General features: G+C 57.3%; 1 protein-coding gene across 10 annotated transcripts in view; it reads left to right on the top strand.

Annotated features, from left to right (window-relative positions):
* Positions 1-1,248: 1,248 nt before the first annotated feature.
* CADM1 (cell adhesion molecule 1) overlaps positions 1,249-19,715 on the top strand; it is an 81,630-nt gene continuing 63,163 nt past the window's right edge. For all 10 annotated transcript variants that reach the window (XM_088540235.1, XM_088540234.1, XM_088540230.1 and 7 more), the window contains exon 1: positions 1,249-1,372. In XM_088540235.1, coding sequence (XP_088396361.1) covers positions 1,270-1,372 — 103 coding nt within the window. In that variant the 5' untranslated portion in view covers positions 1,249-1,269. The remainder of the gene's footprint in view (positions 1,373-19,715) is intronic.

Here is a 19,715-nt window from a genome sequence, read left to right as displayed (position 1 = left end):
TTGACTTGGTGTAGCTTAGCGAGCGGAAAGCGGCATAATTTACTCCATTTAAAATCTGTCAAAGTCACTGCACAGATGAGCACTTACAGAAAGGCCCAGTTCTTGCAGGACCACGGTTAATGAGTCACTCGGGCTCGCGCTCCGTGGGGCCGCGCGGTGCTCGCAGCGGCCCTAGGGATGGCATTTCTTTGGCTCTTCCCTCGCGCTCAGCCGGGCCCTGGAAGGCTCAACATCGCCTCCAGTGGCCTCGCGGGCAGGCAGAGCGCAGCGAGCTGCTGCGGCTGCCGGGGAGCGGGCTGGAAACGCCGCCCCATCGCGGGAGCGGGGGTGTCGCGGGCAGGCTGCCCGCGGCCCAGCGGGCACAACGCGCCCTTCTGGGTAGGAAACTGCCTGTCCTTGTGGCACGTCCCTGCTCGCCAGGGCCCCACTTGTTGTGCTTGCGAGGCCTTTCTGTAGCTGTGGGCTGGCCCGGGCGCTGCTCTGGTGTGCGGGAGGTGGCACTAGCGGTACCCAGGGGTGCCCGGAGCTCTCGCTGTGCCACGGTTTGCGCATCGCTCCCGTCTTGCTGCTTCACAGGGCTCGTGACCGCAGCTCACGGTGGTGGCGTTCGCGGTAGCCGCGCTACGGCTCTTATTCGCGTGTGGTGCCATGGGGATGTTTTGCGTGCAGGCACTGAGGACACCCGAGTCCCACGCGTGGACGGCGCTGCCGCTCTCGTGGCTACGTTAGCAGCAGTCACCAAGGGTTATAGCAGGGTGAGCCGCACTGCGGACGCGTGCAGGGGTCTGTTTTTCCTAGAAAACATGTACTATTCCCCTCAAATTCTGCTTTAGCACCGGTTCCAGCGGGTATCGAGGATGAGCAGCAGGCGCGTTAACGCACGTACCCCCCCGTGGGACACACGTGCCTTGTCCACGGGGGAGAGCGGGCGGGCACAACTCACCTGTCGCGCGGGGACCCCCGGCTGGCGCGCGCGCGTCCCCTCAGCCCTTCCCGCGGCGCCTGCGCGCGGGCTGCTGCGGGGCGGGGCCTGCGGGGCGTGGCGCGCGCGGGAGCCGTTAGGGCGGGAGCCGTTAGGGCGGGAGCCGTTGGGGCGGGGCGCGGGGGCCGTTGGGGCGTGGCCGTTGGGGCGTGGCCGCGCGCGCGCTCTCCCGGCGGGGCGGGGCGTGGCGGCGCTGGCCCCGCCCCCGCGTGACGCGCGCGTCTCCCGGGCGGCGCGCCGGTCGCTAGGAGGCGGCGGCGCGGGCAGAGCGGAGCAGGTGCCCGAGGATGGCGGGTCGCGGCGAGCCCAGCGGCCCCTCGGCGCGCGGCGGCGCCGGCCTCCTGCCGCCGCTCGTGCTGCTGCTGGCCGCCGCCGCGCTCGTGCCCCCAGGTAGGAGCTCGCCACGCGGGGCGGCCGGAGCGGCGCGGCTGGCGGCTCCGCGCGGCCGGGATTGCGCGCGGGGCGGCGGCGGCGGCGGTGCGTGTCAGGCGCGCGGGCAGCCTGTAGCCGTTGCCATGGGAGCGCCGCGTGCTCCCGTCTGCCTGTCCTGGCGCTCCGCGCGGCTCCGCGGACGCGCAGCGGGGGCGCGGACCCGTTGCAGCTTGCGCGGCTTCCATTTTGCGGCGGTCCGGGGGGCCCTGCGCAGAGCGCCGTGGCGCGGCGGGCGCCGGTGCAGGCGGTTCATGAGCGCTCGCTCCGCGGCAGCCCCCGCGCTGCGGCGAGCCGCTGCCCCGTGGGGTGGCCCTCGTTAACGCCACTTTGTATTTGCAGTGTGTCACTGGAGACGCACAAGGCTCCATTGAGCGGCTCGCGCGCCCGGAGGAGCCCGCGTTGCGTGCCCGGGCCGCCGGGGAAGAACAAGGGGGCCATTGAGCGCGCTGCTCGTTTCCCTCGTGGCCGGAGGGGGGACGCGGGAGCGGGCGGCGCGCGGAACAAAGGGCTCGATTCATGCGGGCGCTTCGCGAGCCCCGGCCGTCCCCGCGGTGCCGCCCGCGGTCCCTTCGGTGCCGCCCGCGGTCCCCTCGGTGCCGGCGGCTTCCGAGGGCGCCCCGCTGCAGGACGAGCGCCGTGCCGCGCTTCTGGGCGCCGCACGATACCTTTGTTTTAGCTGCGCGCGGAAGGAGCGGCTTGCCCAGCTATCTGCTCTGGGGAATTTATCCTGGAGACAAAGCACAAAAACAAAAGCCCTCTTGTCGGATAGCCGGGCTCGCTGCATTGCTCTCCGAATTTTAACATCTCGTGCTGCCTGTAGCTTTTCTTTTTGTAGATGCGTTTCTATATATGTGGTTAAGGTCTGTGTTTTCGCGGAGCGGCTCGCGTGGCACAATGGGGAGCGTGCGGTGAGGTGGCGCTCGGCCGTGCTCGCCCTGCCTTGCAGTCCTGCAGCCGCGGGCAGGGAAGCTCCGTGCCCGCCCGGTGCAGCGGGCGCCTTCCTGCTGCTGCCGCCGGAGCGTCGCCGTCCCGGCTTTGAACGCGCTGCCGCGAGTCAAAGGCGACGGAACAGACGCTGCGCTTCTGCTGTATTGCAGGCGAAGTTCCCCCAAGCCCCACAGCCCGTTTTCCCCTTTCCCTCCCTTTCGCGAGCAGTTGGTTTGTTATTGCAGCCGCCTCCAAAGGCGGGTGGTTGCAGCAGCCCGGTGCGCGGCGGCGGCTCCGTCTCCTTGCCGCTACCTGTTGCTGGTACCTCGGCAGGAACGCGCCGTTCCGTGGCACCTTTTTTATCAGTTCCCAACGCTTTGCAGTTAAGTAAGCTTCATAACACTCCTGCGGATAGAGCTGAAGAGCGAATACAGCGAATACCGAAACGCAGTCAGCGTCGGGGCGGAACGCAGCATCTGCCTAACGGGGCAGGGCAACGTTGCACAGCCGTTTGTGCAGGATGACTTTCAAGTGGAGCCACAGGAGATATTTTCAGAGACCGAGAGAAAATTGGCACTGAAGTGAAACGCGGTCGTGGCCCTGGCTGCAACACAAGGATGCGAAGGGGTGCGACGTGCCTCAGAACCCGTTAGGAGAAACGCTCCGAGCTGTACAGCTGCGTGCGCAACGTCCAAGAGGCCCCCAGCACGAGGCCAGCGAGGGAGCCGCTCCAACGCGGGCAGGAATCCCAGGGAAGGTGTCCTAACGGGGCGCTCTTGCATATACCTGCGGGTGCATTTCTGAGCAGCTTTGGAACGCGAGCAGAGCAGAAGTGTTCGATGTGCTGCTGCTTCGCCGAGGCTTGGCTGGGCTCTTCCCTTTGGAAAACGTATCCCTGTTCTTGTTAGCGTGGTGGTCTGTGAAACGCAAGCCCGTCGGGAAGATGGCACGGACGGGCTGGCAGAGAAGCCGTCTGGATTGCAGTTGCACCGCTCTGCGTCTCGCACGGAGGCAGCTGAGCACAGGTTTGTAAGCAGCACAGTCTGGCGTAGGAACCCCGGCCAAGGAGGCTCCGGGGATTCCAAGGATGCAAAGGCAAGCGAGCACTCGGCTGCGTTTCTGCACGACCCGAATGCATTGGGGGCAGTTCCTGGCGCCTTGGGCTTGCCAGCCACCTTCCAAATTAATTGCCCACAATATTGGCCGTCGCCGCGCGGGTTGGTGCCAGCTGCTGCGGCTGCGGTGGCTCCTCCGTCGTCGCCGGGAGCCGGGGAGGGGGATTCTTGGGGCATCGCTGCTCAGCAGGCCGGGCTGCCGTGCATTGCCTTGCTGCTTGCTGCCTCCTCTGGGCGCGGGCACGAGGAAAGCTGTAAAACTGCCTGCCCGCCGGCCGCAAAAACCCCGCGGCAGCAGCAGCAGCAGCAGCAGCAAAACCCTCCTGCTGCTGGAGCCGGGCAGCTGCTCCTCGCGTTTGCTTAGCGCTTGCGTTTCTGGGGATCCTTGTTGCACTTTGGAAAGGGATTTTAGCGGCTCGTGCCGCACCCGTGCCTGGTACGCCGTGCTGCCGCGCTTGCTCTTGGACGCGGGGCTGCGTGCGCAGCAGGGGAGGCTGCTCTCCAGCTTCACAAACGGGCTGCGGAGCTGGACGTGCACTGCGCCCTGGGAGGTTGCAGCACTGAGCCTGCCTGGCGCCCGGCCAGACAGTAAATACTTATGCAATGCTTTAAGGACGCAAGCAGAGCTGGGCTTGTAATCTGGATCTCTTCTGAGAAACTGGCTGCTACGTGGAAAAAAATGGGTTTGTTTCCTTGCGGATTGCTGCGCGCCGCTCTCCAGCGGTGCCAGACCACTAGCAGAAGATAAATAGACTTTGTTTGGAAACCCAAAATAAAGGAGAACACTTAACTGGTATGTAGTGCTCGCAAGTGGTGCGGGCTGGCTCCAGTTTCATACATGAGTTCCTTTTCTGGAGCCTTAATTGCGGGTTGCAGGTGGCAGCTGCCGTTGTGGCTGGCGGGAGCTGCAGGCCGAGGCCTTTGAAGAGGGGCCGGTGCTGGCCTGGCGGGCTGGCCCTGGCCATGGGCGAGCAGGACAACAGCGGGGCCCTGCTGTGCGGGGGGCTCTCTTCCATTTCATCCCATAGGCGTTTGCCACGGCCTCCCCGTGCCGCTGCCTGAGCTGGCACAGCGCGTGCCAAGGCCATCGTGCCTGGAAAACGTGACCAACGGCAAGGTCCTGACCCTGCCGAGCTCCCCAGCGGAATCGCCTGCACTAAGTGGCCTCCTTAAGATGCTCGTGCTTAGGATCAAGGTGAGATTTAATGCGTTAGCTTAGAAGCACAAGAGGCTTGTGTGGGTTGTAGCTTAAGCAAAAGACCTCTTCTCTTTGATGCTTTTTGGTGTTTTCTCCCCACTGCAAATCCTCGCATGGTGTTGCTCTCTGCTGCTTGCTGCTGTCTGCATACGCAGGCAGTGCTGGGATCTATTTGATTTTATTTTCTCTGCGCTTTCAGGGCTGCGTGTTCTCACCCCAGCAGCCTCCCCGTGTTGCAGCACTCGTTGCGTAAGCAGCTTTCCCAGGTAGCAGGGCCTTCCCCCGGGCTGCACGGAGCCGCGGTGCTCCTGCTGTTGGGCTTTGCGGGGGACAAGAGCCTTTCCGCAGGAGCAGCGCCTGTTGTCATGGCCTGCACCTGCACAGGGGACACACCGCGGCCCGCAGCTCCCCTCGATCGGGTGCAGTGCAGACGAGAGAAGAGGCTCCGAGCTGCACGTGATGGAAAATGTTTGTGAGTCTTAGGTATGTCTTGGCACCACAATGCTTGTGTTCGTATCTGATTTTCTGTGAGAAAGGCAGCCTGGAAGGGCCGGCCCTGAGCAGTTCTGTTGCAGGCCTGGTTCTTCCCTAGGATGGCAAAACTGTTTAACTTTTGTTGCTTTTCTCTGGAATCCTTGACTAAGCCAGGGAAAGCGAAGGAGAAAACTGTAGTTAAGGTGGCGTTTTCCGGGAAGCCTTTGGAGCGGCCCCGGGCCGTGCGGGACAGTGCCTCCTTTTCCGGGCTGCCCGCCGTGCGCTCAGCTGCAAATGTCACTGTCTGCCCAAGCTGTCACCGAGTGTCACCGTCACTCTGCTCTGCGACGGCCGCTCGTGCCGCTTTCCTTCCGTTCACGGAGACGTTCCTAGCTGCTAATCCTAAACAGGGCGGCTTTGGTGTGAGGTCGAAGCTGACATCTTGAGTGCAGGTTCTGCCTTTGGGGCTTGTCGCTGAACGGTGATGCCATCTTGAGCAGTCACCTCTGTTGGGCTGCAGGAGGAGAGCTTTAAGGACCCCTTACTTGGAGCAGCGGCCACGTGGGGGCCCTGGGTCACCGCCAGCCTCTCCAATACCTGCACTGGAGACGGGGCCCCTTGGTTCGTTGCAGTTCTGCACAGCGTGTGCTCCTTCTCGGCACCGCGGCAGGGAAGCAGAGGATGTCCAATGGCCAAGGGGCGTCCCCCGCCTGCCCCTGCAGCGCTGGGGACGTGCGGCCGGGTCTGCAGCGTCACCACGTGCGGGTAATGGGGTCCAGGCGGAGAAGCTCGGGGCCACCTCGCACCTCCCCTACGCTGCTTGTAGGTGTTGCTGGCGTTGAGCTTAGGGGTTCCAGCTGCACGGGCTCTGCTAAAACAGCCAGGAAGCGACCTCTTTGTGCAGACGGTTCCCGCAAACGCGCCGGGCCAACGCACTCAAATAAAGGTGAAAGGAGAGGAGCGTCGCTCGCTGGCAGCCCTGGTTTTGTGTCTCACAAGATGAACGTTTGTCCCCGGCTCTAATTGCAGAGATGGCACTTTCACTTCACACGCTTTATTGCAGCAATACTTCCCTAAATGTGCCGGGTGACGCTGATGTATGTGTGACCTTGGGAAGGCGCGTGACGCCGCTCGCCGCTCTCCCATGGCCCGGGCGCCGCTCCGGCGTCGGTGCCGCGCTCCGAACGGCGCCACGGCCCGTGTCCCCCGCTGTGGACACCGGTGTCACGGGCTGCCCTGGCGGGGCATCGCGCGATCGCTGGAGCTCCTCAGGAGCATGGCAAGCGTTGCGATGCGCCCTGCTTTGGCCAAGCACAAGGCGCGTCCCAATTCCCTGCCGGACGGGGCGGGTGAGGTCGGCAGCGTTCAGGAGCGCTCTCAGAGTCGTTCCTTTCCAAACCTGCCTTCAGGTGTTGCCCTCTGTTTTGGTTTTGCTGCGCCACAGACGCTCCATTGGCTGGAGATGCTGACTTGAGACAATCCTCAGCGAGGTTGCTGCTCGAGCGAGAGCGAAGGCCGAACTCCCTGTGTTCCCAGTGAGGCTACGTGGTGATTTTAAGTAGAATCATTATAAGGAAGGCGTAAAAATCTTTTAACGAATTGTGTTTTGGAGAAGCGTTGCAGTCGCTCTTCTCTGAATTTCCTTTTGAGGTTATTTTGCTGAAGCAACGATATTTCAGGCCGCGGATTTGTGCTCCCATGACTTATCTCTCTGCAAACCTAATCCGTGTTAGGTAATACGCGTGTAAGTGGTGTCGGAAGCGACGTTTCCCGCGGAAGCAGAGGGGCTCCGAGCACCGCCCGTCCTCCTTCCCCAGCCCTCGCAGCGGGCGCAGCTCCCTCCCGTGCTGGGAACAGGGTGCCTGGCGTCGGGCAGCTTTCTGCATCGGGGTTTAACGCGGGGGAAGAGGGCTCAGGCCCCTCGTCACCTTGTTTTTCTGCTTGTTGTGTGTGTTTGGTTGTTTGTTTTGCAGGAGCAGATGCCATTATGAAGCATAAGTGTTTTGAGAGAATATGCATAGAAAACATCTGTAAGGCTGTGCACGGGAGGCTGGCAAGGAGCGATGTTAATCGCTGCCACTGGGGCTGGAGGAACGAATACGTTGTTTGCTAGTAGTTCCTTTTTAATTGACTAATAAGCTCTGCTTGAACTGTCTTCGTTTAACAGCGTTACTTCCAGAATGCCTTGCGTAGACCCCGTGCACTTCCAAATGGGTGTTTAGGAGGCGTTGTGCTAAATAAAACATCTCGGCCTTGCGAAGATGTCCTGGCCCCGGCAGGGCCCTTCCACGCGGGCTGCTCCGCCAGCTCAGGGTCTCCTTTGGACCCGCTCCCTTGGAAGCACGGGCGCGTTGGAAGGAATATCGGTTTTCTCCCGGAGGGTTAAGTTACAACTGCAAAGCAGGTGTCGTTAGCGGGAGCTGGAGTAGCTTGCCTGGATTTGTAGTGTGCTATGATGATTTCTTTGCCCCTGGGCAGCCCGCTTCCCCAGTGCTTTGCCTTTGGGCGCAAACCGGCGCTTGCAGGGTCAGCACGCGGGGAGGACGGGGCTCCCGCGCGCTCCGTATGGGCAGCGTGAGCTCTGCACACTCACACATCCAGATGGATTACATGAGGAACTTGACGTCTTGTTTAAAAACAAATCATTCATTATGTAGCAGTGAATAATCAAGCATTACGGTTTCATCTCTGGAGGTTCCTTTTTTGGTTGGAATTTTGATAGTTCAGTAATTAAAAGCTGAAAGCTATTACACTGTCTCCATGTTGATCAATTGGTAATTAAAAAGTTGATGATAGATATGCTATTTCACGGGACCGGTTTGTTACCATCAGATTTCCTTAGTGTGTTTTGCAAATTGTCATTTAACGTAATGCTTAAGCATTCTTCAATATTCGCAGACTGTTTTACTCGGATTTTCTAAATGCCTTTGGATTAGCAGAATTTGCAGGCGGCGCTTTGCCGTCGCAGTGGATCCCGTGATTTAACCCGGTCGGAAGGGTCCGTGTCCCTTCCGTGCCCGGAGCGCCGTTCCGAGGCCGCGTGGATGCTCCTCCTCGGGACGTTACGTAAGTCTGGGCTGGCATGTGGTTAATTTGCTGTGGCTGCTTTAGCCAGCCTGGATGCGCGGCGGCCCCTCGAGCCTCCGTTGCACGTTGGGATGGAGGGATGCGCGGCCTGGGCGCTGCCCGCAGCTCAGCTGCACCCCGCAAAGCCCAGCACTCAACAAGCTCGAGGTGCTGCCTGCCTTCTGACAGCTGCTCCCAGTAATTTGTTTTTATAGGGCTGTTTGGAGTAAATGAATGGCATGTTGAATATTTTACTGAGATTTTAGATTATCTAAAGAATACTTTCTGGTTTACTAATTGGTAGATAATGCCGAATACATTGATGTTGACACGAGCAAATGGATTTAAAATGATTTTGAAGTGAGACTCATTAAAAGATGCTCTAATTCAGTCAACAGGAAATGTCAACTCATGCATCCTGCGTGCTCTCCCGGACCGCGTTGTGCAGCGCTGGAATTGGGGCAGGTTTGCGTCGCAGGCAGATGCGGACGGTGCATGGAGATACCCATAGCTCTGGTTAAACTCGCGCTGATAAACTCTCAGCCCTGCGTTGTTTAGAAGGTGCTAAGTGTGAGAGGGTGAAAGGGCTGCGTGCATCGTGCGTGGGCCGGTTCACTGAAATCTGCTGTTGGCTGGGGGAGGTTAATGCCCTAGAGCTCGCCGGCCCAGCGTTAACCCTCCTCTCTCCTAGGGGAAAGGCGCCGCTCTGAAGCGGAGGAAAGCAAAGCAAAAGTGCTTTAGAGACATGACTAACATAGCAAATGCCTACCGTGTTGCATAACCCTATTACGGATGTAATTTAATGTTCTCTCTGAAGCGATTTGTGGCCTGTTGCGGGGAGGAAGGAAGAAATCCTTTCTTAGTAAATTGCGACTAGGTGAAGCATTTCTCATCAGAACGCAGGCACTGGAAACCCTTTCTTCTCCGCCGTGGTTAGGGCTCTGTGTGCTCCGCTGCGGTCTCCGGCTGCGCGCGCCGCTTTGGGGAGGTGGTGTTGGTGACTTCCAGGTGATACACATCGATGCATGCCGAGGGAGTTTAGCGTGGGGGTTGTCTTGCAGCTGTGAAGTTGGGTTCGCGATGGGCTTTTCTCTCGTAGCGGTGCCGTGAGGACGGGTTTCCGTGGGGCACTTGCCTGTGGGCCAACCCCTGTGGACCAAAGCTCAGGGTAGCAGCAGCGGGTGTGAAAACGCTTGTGCCCTGTCCGGACTAGGAGAAACTGTTGGGAAGGTTAATGAATGACGATGGTTACGAGGAATCGTCCCGCCTGAACCCTGGGGCGGGGGGAAGAAAAGGAGAGAAATTCTTCTGGTTTGTGCAAGTCGAAACCGAGTGCTTTGGGAGTAACCCCTTAGTTTCCTAAGGTTGATTCCTGCAGAGGAACGACAGCTAAAAGGCCCCGCGAGGCTGACGGGGGATGTGTCCAAGGCAAGAACCCCGCGCTGCAAGCAGCCTGTTCCATGGGAAGGAGGGATCTGGAGTAGCGTCTGAATAATGAACCTCCAGGAACAACAGATCCGCTCCCATCTTCCTCTCATTTTGGGCAAGCCAGGGTGCTCGAATGGTGGCTTGAGCCTCTCTGAATTTTCATTTATGTCTAAAATTAATAAACTTGACCATTATGCACTGAGTGAATAATCCCTTCAGTAGATTGCACATAGGCAGAATCAAAGGATGCTTAATGTATTACATTACCTGGGCTGGGGCTATTTTCATTGTGTTTTGCAAGTAATCTGCAAGAAGATCTGATACGAAGGGACACAAAAGGTTAGTCGAAGGCAGATGAGCCGAATCACTGAATGGAATAAAACTGCATTGTGCCAACTATAACGCTCCTTTCCATTCATTACTGCAATTATAATTATGGAACCTGAAGTATTTAATTGGCCTCGCACTCTCTTCACACTGAATAGATTGCATTGTTTCCATTGTAAAAAAGTAGCGTTTCATGCATTGCAAATCCGTGTGCGTGTTGCTCTCTGGTTCTCAAGAGGTTTCTTTGTTTATATGATTAGCGATTAACTGAATTATGGATCTCTCCTATGTTGTGTCAAACTAAAATCAAATGGAAGAAGGCTTTTTTTTTCCTCCTGTGTCAGATGGAACTAGATGGAAGCAGGAAAAGCGTAACTTGCTGCAGCGGCCAGGCGAGGTGCTGGGCCTTGTGCGGGGCTCGGGTGTGCTCGGATCGTAGCTTTGCACTTAGACGGTCTCTTAAGTGGGTCTGCTCTTCCAAACCGCGACTTCCTTGTGTTTTCCTACTGTTCGCTGAGGAGCGGGGCTGAGGTCTGGGCGCACAAAGACGCTGTGTGTAGCGCTTGGCAGGATGAGCTGAAACCGGACTACGAGCTGCTACTGCAACGAGCGACTGTCCGCGGCGCTTTCATCGCTTATCTCCATTCATCTACGGTCGCGAGGCTTTGCTTGCCAAGTGTTAATGTAAACACGCTATTTTGAGCCGTCGCTCCATTTGCCTTCTGGAAATTCCTGCTAGGAGGTGGCAGTAAAGCTCGGCGCGCGCAAGGCGAGTCGCCCTGCGGCCGGCGTGCGTCGTCGCCAGCCCTTGGACGTTTCCATGGCCGTTTCCCAGGGCCGACGCTCCCGCGGGAAGCGGTAGCTGCAGCGTGTCGGTGTCGTCGCACAGCGGGTGCAAAGCCCTGGTCTGCGGCGCTGCGGACGCGACGTTTCTATTCCGGCCGCTCTGAGCAGGGGACGGTCCGCACTGCGGCCCCTCTCTTTTGGGGAGGTGACCTCAAGGTTTCCTGCAGCTCCCGCGTGATCGTCTTTCCGCGGGGCGCGTGGGGAGCCTCTGCGTCGATACCGTTCGTAAGGCTTCCCCAAGACTACTGTTGAATCCCGTGCTTGTCAGCTCCATTTGTGGAGATGTAAAGAGCCAACCTCCCCGTTTGGGATGAAACAATGGCTCCGCGCTCGTGTTTCCAGGATTTTGTGCTTAATTGGTAGTTATGTTTAACACTCTCACCCACAGTATTTCCAGCCTCAGACTACGGCAAACTGTTCTGAGTCATAAAGATTTAATGGGAGTGACATTATATTGCTTTGCTTGCGCTACTTGCCAGATTAGAGCTAGAGGGATAGAGCGGCTCTCCGAGCGCTCCAGTAGATGCGAGTGCTGGCAGCCGTGTTGTGAGTGTTCCCAGCCCTCGGCGAACGCGAGTGCCGGCTCATCCACTCGTGCACCATTCCCAACCGGTTGGCTGGACTTCCAGAGGGAAGGGTCCTGGTGCTGTGCGTGACTGAGCCTTTCCCAGGGTACCTGGAGCCGGGGAGCAGGATTCCCATTGGGAATGAGTGCGCAGCCCTGTCCTCCAGTCTTCAAACCGTTCCTTGGCAATCCAGGTCAGACATGAGGAATGCAGTTGATGCCCTTTTTGAAGGTTACTTACCTGTATGTAACGTGGCTGTCTGGAATGAGTGAGAAACTACATCTAATAGCAGGGTGTGTTGCTTAAATTTTTGCAGTGCCAAAAGTGCACACCCGAATGTATTTGTCAGTGTCAGAGTCACTCCGAGTAGTTCAAGGTTCAGGATAATTATGTTTAGAATTGGCGAAGCTGCTGAAATTGCTCTTGAAGGACTGCTTTAAAGGCGCACAGATCTCTCTCAGTATCAAAGTTACCATGCTGAGATGATTAGGTGTAATAATGCACTGGTAATTCCGTAAGGTCTTTTTAGGCAGAGCACTTCTGGTGTCTTCAGATATCATTTTTTTTGACTAAGGGGCAACTCCAAGCTCTGACTGAGTGTTTGGATGTAGAATCTTGAGGCCGTAGCCTTAGTTCTGCTCAGATCAAATGCCCTGCATCACAAGCTGAGTTCTGAGCATCCTGCAGTTCCAAGGTCCTGTAAAGCTCCTCGGTAGCGTTGACGTGTGCTCAGCTTTCCGTGCAGCTTCTGCATTGCTAAGTTTTGCAGGCGCCAGGTGTGGTCTGTGTTGCAGAAGAGGCCTGTGCTGCGGCTCAGGGGATGTCAGTGCATGTGCAGCACATTGCGGAGGGTTGGAGCGGAGCGCACGTGTCCTGGACGCCCGGTATTTCCCTTCCATTGACTTCAGCCAGAGAAGCAAAAGAACTCAGCAAACATTGGTCAGGATGATGTGATTTGCTGGAAAAGTCTGTATTTTGGGGTGTTTGCTACGGAGGCCTGAAGTTGTGCGGACAGTTGGCCAGCCTCAACAAGAAAAATCGTATCTTGACTTAAATAGCGTGCTAAAAGCAGTGCTTTAATAGACCTTTTTGTTAAAAGCTCCAGTCTTTCAGTGACACTTGCGTTGACATAAATCAAACTGCTTCTTGCTTACTGCTCGTTAAAGCCAGCCCTGGGCTGGTGTTTGTGCTGCGAGCGCTGCCGAGGCTGCTGATGAGATCCGTTCCGGTGCTTTAATCCACGGAACACTCAGGCCTCATCGGGCCTGTGGTCCCTTCTCGGGGCCGTTTCGGGGCCGTTCCAGGCCCGGGGCTGCCCGGAGCTCTCGCCGTAGCCGCCGGGGCGCTCCCGGCGCGGTGGAGCTGCCCCGAGGCGCTCGCGGAGGCGCGCGCGGCCCGGCCGCTCCGCCGACGCCGTCAGGTACCGCTTTGATGTGGGAAGAGGAGCCTGACCTGCCTCGGAGAGCTGCTGAGGATTAGTGTTTACACAGCGCTCCGAGGATGTCAAGCTCTATATAAATACTTGATATGACTATTAATACCCGCCGGCACACACAAGGAAATAGCCGGCAGCGCGCTCGGCTAGCGAGCGCGGCGCTGCAGCGGCCGCCCCATGGCACGTGCGCGGCGCCCAGGCCGCTTCCCCAGCGCTCTGCCCCGCCGCCCCCGCTGCGACACGGCAGAAATGCCCGCTCGAGGGTTAGAAATACCCCGTTCTGTTCCGCGGAGCGGTTACTGCGCACAGAAACGGCTCAGGGGCTCCGTGTCCTTTCGGGCTCAGAGTAAATTCCGTTAATTTATGGCTGGCCGGGCTGGTGACGTCGCGTGCTTAAACAGGGCGCGTTAACTGGTGGCCCTTCTGCCCTCGTGCCTGCGCCTCTCCTCCAACAACGGATTTACAAAACCCTTCTAGGACTCGGTAGGAAAGGTCAGATGTACGGGGCAGCGTTAGGCGTTTTAGCGCGCGGCTGAGGAACCCATTTTCACTGCTTATTGTTATGCCTAGGGAATAACGGAGGGGGGAGTTGACTCTTTGCCAGTTACTTACTTAAACTTAAAAGATCTTTGCATTCAAATTACTTATCTGGAGTGCTGGCAGGCTAATAAATTCAAGGAACTGCTCTAAACATTGTCAATCTAAAATGTAATCCTATTAAAATAATTGAGTATTTTCGGGCTAGAGAATCCCCTCGTCCTCCCGCGCGCACGCGGGCAGCGGGAACGTGCTCCGGAGCACACGGAGCGGCCCCGCGCGTGCCCCGGGGCCGCCCTGCGACGGGCACCGTCTCGGCCATCACGGGGTGAATTTTGGCCCGTTTCCTTGCAGGGATTTGCGGCCTTGCTGCGTGTTTGCATTGGACGGGCTCCTGCATGGGAGATGTTTGCTCTAGCCCAGCGTGTGTTTTTGGAATGCAAGGAATGGCAGCCCGGGTGGCACCCGGTTCTGCCCGGGGGTTTTTCCCTGTGAATCCGGCGGGTGCTTCGCGTGCCGAACCCCGGCGCGTTCCCTCGTGCTGCTGCTGCCGTTTTGGACCGGGCACCGGCACTGGGTGCTGCTTCCCGTCTGCTCCCCGTTCCATGGTGTGCACCCCCAAACCGGCGCTGCAGCACGGCCGGGATGAGGGAGGGAAGGTGCCGGCGAAGCCCCCGAGCATCCGAGCGATGACAGCGCTCCGCTTTGCCTCCTCATAATCCGCAGCTGCAACGTGACCTGCCTTGGAAACAGAGACGGAGAGAAAGCGGGGAAGGAGACCTGGAAACGCTTAAAATAGTCCTCGGTAGCGGTAAACAAGAGGAAAGGAGCACGAGCTCTTCCCTCTCGCCTTCTTTGTAGGTCACTTTTAGGGAGATACGGGAAAACGGGAGTACTTGAAACACTCGAACCGTCTGTCCCCGTCCGCACCGTCAGCGGCACCGCTGAACCTGCGAACGGCGGCCCGGCCCACGGGCCCCGTTCTGCTCCGGCAGCCGGGGGAGAGGAGCGTTCCGGATTAGCTCCCCCGCGCCGGGACGCGAAGCCGCTCGGAGTAGCGGGAATGAACAGAAACGCGTTTCCGTCAGTAAATTCCCCGTGGCCGAGGCTCTTCCGTGCCCGCACCGGGTGCTCTTTGCCGGGGCGTCCGTGTTCTCCAGGCCTGGGCTGCCCTTTGGACCCAGCGGGGCCGCGCGGGTGAGTGTCCCCGGAGCGGCGCGGATCCCGCAAACCCGTCCAAAGGTGCTTCAAAGCCATCCGTTAAGTGAAGGGATTTTCTTAACGTGAAAGGCAGTTGCTTAGCCTTGGCCTTAAGGTAAATTGTACTCGGTGCTGAAAAACCCTAGGGCGAAACAGGAAATCTATGCTGTATCTCCAGATTTTGTATCTCCTTGATTTAGGTTTCCGTGTCTTTCATCTTCCCAAAGCAAAATGGGGATTTATGCGTGATGGCCGCGTACGCAGAGTAAGTACTCGTGTCTAGAGCGATAGTTGTCGCTGCCAGGAAAATAGAATTGAGCAAAATTAAACCTAAACCTGATTAGTGACCCACTTAGAGGATGCAGAGGGCTTGCGAGCTTCCCTCGGGATTACAACCCAAATGCAAATGCTGCATTTAATTGTTTTTCTTCTGCTTTTAGCATTGCGGTGAATCGCTAGGCGAGGTTGTGAACACAAGGAGCCAAGGAAAAGCAGTGAAAGCTCCTTTTACCCTGGCAGATTTTAACTGGATGTCGTATCCCGGTGAATGGGGACTTTGGGATGGAACTTTCCGCTCTGTGACACGTTCCGGGGAGGTTTTCCTCCTAGCTTTCAAGCTGAAGGAAAATGGTTGGCCGTACTGGAAGGCACTTACTTTAAGGGAAATGGCTTTGCACCTCCTGTTTCTGTGTATTGATTAAAGCACCGTGTGACCCCCTCTCCGTTGAATGTGACTAATGCACAGGGGCATTAAATCAGGTCGCAAGTGCGCTCGGAAGGAAACGGTCTCGTGGTTCTCCATGTAACGGGCTTCTTTCTTGAGCGATTGAACTTCCATCATTCCACTGGATACCCTGCTAATTTGCCGGGCTTATTTTACAAATGCGGTAAATAAAACATAGCCAGCAAATCACTTTAATGATCCTAATGTAGAGCTCCTTGCTTTTCCCGTCACGCTGGGAGCGCGTGGCCGGGCTCTGGGGGGAATCGCGGTGCCGGACGGCGCGCGAGCGGCGCTCCTGCTGCCGGGACACGCTCTGTGTCCCTCCTTCCTGGTGCTATTCCTCCCAGCCGATACCCAACACCGGCTTGAACTTTTCTGCTGCTTGTCATCTATGCAAATGGAGTGTATGAAGCGATTCACTTCAAAGCGTCAGAATCTTTCGGATGGCGATTAAATATTTAAAGCCTTCGGTAAGCCTGGTTTTCGTGGACAGGGCTGTGCTGCAGCGCTGTGAAAGCTGCACCGTGTCGTGTGACTTCGCTGTTGCCAGTCGTGCTCTGCAGCCCTTCGCATTGGGACTCGCTGCTTTCTGAGGCAATATCGAGAGAAATTGTTAAGCGCTCCCTGCGTATTTGTGGCAACTTGTGACAAACAATTTAAAATTTGGCAGATGCGACAAAATTGTTAGCTGTATCCTGACACTACTTCTGGGGCCTAGGAATGTGTTTTTGTAGCAGATGGAGCTATTAGTTAGCTGTGCTATCTTGAAGAATTGCTTTCCCAGGTAATCAGCTCTGCTCATTTAGGATGTCGTTTCCCCACCTCGAGATGTCAGCGGAGGAAGCGGCAATGATTAATCACTGCGGCTTGGACACTGCACAAGAGGAACGGCGAGGAGGGAGCCATGCCGCGGAGCACCAATGCCACGGGGACTGGCGAGCGCTCCGATGCAAAGCAAACGAGATGGGAAGACGACCGTGATGCCTCCCGGCGCCTGGGTGGCGGCGCGCAGAGTTCTGTGGCAACCTGCGGGGCTGCGAGTCGCGGAGGGCCGGAGCGAGGCCGCGCCGCAGGGTCACCTTGGAGCACGGCCCTTGCAAACGCGTTCGCGGCGCCGCTCCCTTCAGCCCTCACGGCTAATGCTCCTTTCGGTTTGGGTTCTGTAGCAGCCGGTGGACTTTATTTGAATATAAAAATGTATAGCGGCATTAAACCTTAGCTAAGGGTTTTATGGCAGATGAATGGTCTGGTGTAAAACCTAAAGGGATATATTGCAGCAGCTCAACAGCAGCATTTCGTATAGCCAAGATGCCTTTAGGTTTTAGTGGTGCTATCTCAGTCAATTCGGCAGTGTATTGGCCAGAACGCTTCATAGTGCTGTCGTTTTGTGCAGGAGCGTCATTGAACAGAGACCACCTCGTGGTTTGGGCATCCTTGGCACTTCTGCCTTGTCTGACACTCAGCGCAGCGGCCCTGTTGGAATAACCCTTGGGAATGTCCTCCGTGTCTCTCGTGTCCGTGCAGCGCTTCCCGGAGCACCTCGGTATTTCCTCGTCCTCCTTGGGCACACTGCTGTTGCTTGGAAAGCAGCCTCCCTTCAGGCGCTGGTGGCGGAACAAGGTGCTTGTGTTAGCGTGGCTCCAAGCTCGCCTTGCTCTGCCTTCTCTGCAGCTAATCCTGCACGTTGCCAACATTAAGCGTGAGGCCACGCAGATTTTTAGCCGCCCGACACAGTCATGCTATTCTGTACTTACAATGGGTTGAATGAGACGTTGCACAGCTTGTTATGCGAGCAGCTAATGCGCTGCTCCGGGCTGCGGTTTGTGCTGGCCTCATCAAGGAGCAGGGACCTGTCATTTGCAGGGTAGCTGGGTTGTTCACATTCACAGGGCACGTTCGTGAAGCCGTGTTAAGGTGTCGTCGCTCCGTACCCTGGGAACACCGCTGGTTGTGTTCGGAGCGCCCCGTGCGAGGAGCAGGGCTCCTAAGTGCATTGCCCGGGTGCGGGAGCGTTTTCCGCAGTGCCCGGCTCCGGGGAGCCGCTCGCTGCTCGGGTTTTATTCCCGGAGCGGTGCGGGATCTGCGCCGTGCTTCCCCAGATGCTCAAATGTCGGATTGTCCTTTAGCAGCGGCTGCGGCCGCCGCTTTGTCTCGCCGCTGATGGATGATGAGTCTCCTGGCTCCCGGCACTTCCCTGGCAGCTCGGAGCGAGTGGGAGCGTCCTGACGTGCGGTGCCAGCTCCTGGCAGGCTGCGCCTGAGTCACCCGCGATGGGGCTGGGGAGGTTCGCGCTTCCCACGCACGCTCTCCGGAGCCAGCATCCCAGGGAAGGGAGCTCCCATTGGCAGGGAAGGGGGGGCGCATCCCGACGCTCTCCTGCCAGTGTCGAGGAAGGATTCCCGTGGCTGTGGGTGCAGGCCGAGCACCTGGAACGGCTGGGAGCTGGCTGGTCAAACGGAAGCTCTTTCGCTGGGTCTGTGCCCTTGCGGCTCGTCGTCTTTTTGCTCCATTCCTTTTTGTCCTTACGTGGGAGCCCCAAAGTGCCAGCCTTGGCTCTAAGTTGCCAGCGTGAAACAAAGCGCCGTGGACTATCTGTTCCAGTTATGAGCAACGATAAGAGCTGCTTGAGCGCTCGGCTAGCGCAAGCGGGAGCTGCACGAGAGGGGCAGGAGGTTTATTCTCCTCTTCCCTTATCGAGCTCGCTGCGGTGCGCGGCGCTCAAGCTCCGGGTGGCCCTCGCTTCCCAGGCGCTAGCGGGAATGAATATGAGGATGCGGCCTCCGGCTGCGACGCGTGCGTGCACAGGTACACGTGTCTGTGCACCTCCCTTCGTGACGCTCTTGGGTGCAGAGGTTTAGAAAACCACGTGGAAATTACGCGTAGAAACGTGTCGCCCCGCGTCGCCGTATGGAGCGCGCTCCTCGGCGCGCTGCCCTGGGCGGCACCGAGCCGGGACGATCCCTGTCCCCCTGTCCCGCACACCGCGCGTCCCGCTGCAGCTCGCCGGAATGGGAAGTGACACTCGTCACGAGAAACCAGCAGCGTTCTAACGGCGTGTTCACTCGCTTGTAAAATCTGCTAGCCTGCATGTGGCTCTTAATCATTAATGTGAATTAGCCAGGTTCTCCGGTGGTTTAATTACTAATATGTCATGTTTAAATTCTGGCTTGACAAACTAATGGTTAGATCGTGTGCACGGTTTCATCGGAAGTAATGGGCAAAACAAAAACACGCGGGGTGAGCGTGCGCGCCGCGTAAAGCGCTTAATCCGGCACGGATGGGAGTGCGATTGCGGCGAGGACGGCAGCCCCGCGCCGGGGACCATCCGGTGGCACCGCCGCAGCCGCCGTCGCGGGGGGCAAGTTACTGATAACTGCCATCGCCCTGTGCTTTACGCTTGCAAAATGTGAGTTTGTGGAAGCCCGTTTGCTTTGTTTCTGGCCTCGGGAATTCCAAGGCAGTTGTACTTATTCTTAATTGTTTGTTTTATGGCCCAAAATGAAGTTGTAAACTGCGACAAGAGGAGACGAGGATGGAATTGCTGTAGTATGGGAGCGACAAGGAGAGAAATTGGTGCTGAGGGTTGTCTAATACTTCAGGTCCCAGATTTTATTAAGTTTAACAATGCTCCCGTTTCCAGGCTTTTTATAACTAAATATAGTAATGAAATTTTATTTGAAGTCAGGAACATTATCCAGATCTGACTTGATGTGTGCAAGATAGAGCACATCATCGCAGTGCTACAGATTGTGGTAAATGGGCCTGAAATAATCTTCAGGAGGGAAAATCGCTCGCTGTTCTTCGTGGCACAAAGTGTTTGTCACTGATAGGCATTCTTATCCGCCTCTTGTTAGTGCAATCGTTCTACTTTTCATTACAACTTTTATGCCAACGTGCTGGTTTCCCTTGATTAGCTGTCCACAAATTAAGCTGTAATTGCGGGCTGAGGTGGTATTGGTGGGTGACAGTGGAGCACGGAGCGGGCTGTGAGCTCCGGAGCTTTCCGTGGCGTGCGGTGCCTTTGGACTCTCCGTTCTCATAAAAGTAATTCTAAAATCGCTTGGCGCTTTGGGTCAGACTGTTCTTCGGTTTGGTGCTGAACGGGCACATGGAGTAGGAGGCAGCACGTCGGCAGGTTTGTGTTGTTTGGGTTTTTAATAATGCTTAATCTAGAAATGAATTCAGAGGTGTGCCCGGAGGAAAAAAGATCTCGCTGATCAGATTTTCCATATAGTTTTTGTCTTATCTAATAAGCAAGAAAAGCTGGTGGAGAGAGCTACACGCTGGAAGGAGAATTTTAGTAGCAGCAGATATGCAAAGAAGGAAGCATCTCAACCCGATGAGGAGCGCGCACTGGCAATGACTGTGGTTTTTCTCTCCGCCCTGCCTGAGGGATGCAGCTTTCTGGCGCCGGCGCCGCGGCTGCGAGCGGCTCCGTGACCCTCTGTCCGAGCACCG

Source organism: Tinamus guttatus, unplaced genomic scaffold (genome assembly GCF_059628265.1).
Source record: "Tinamus guttatus ecotype Peru unplaced genomic scaffold, ASM5962826v1 Tinamus_guttatus_pri_ptg000057l, whole genome shotgun sequence".
Taxonomy (NCBI): Eukaryota; Metazoa; Chordata; class Aves; order Tinamiformes; family Tinamidae; genus Tinamus; species Tinamus guttatus.
The sequence above is the reverse complement of the archived record's forward strand: the minus strand, read 5'-3'. Positions and strand labels throughout refer to the sequence as shown.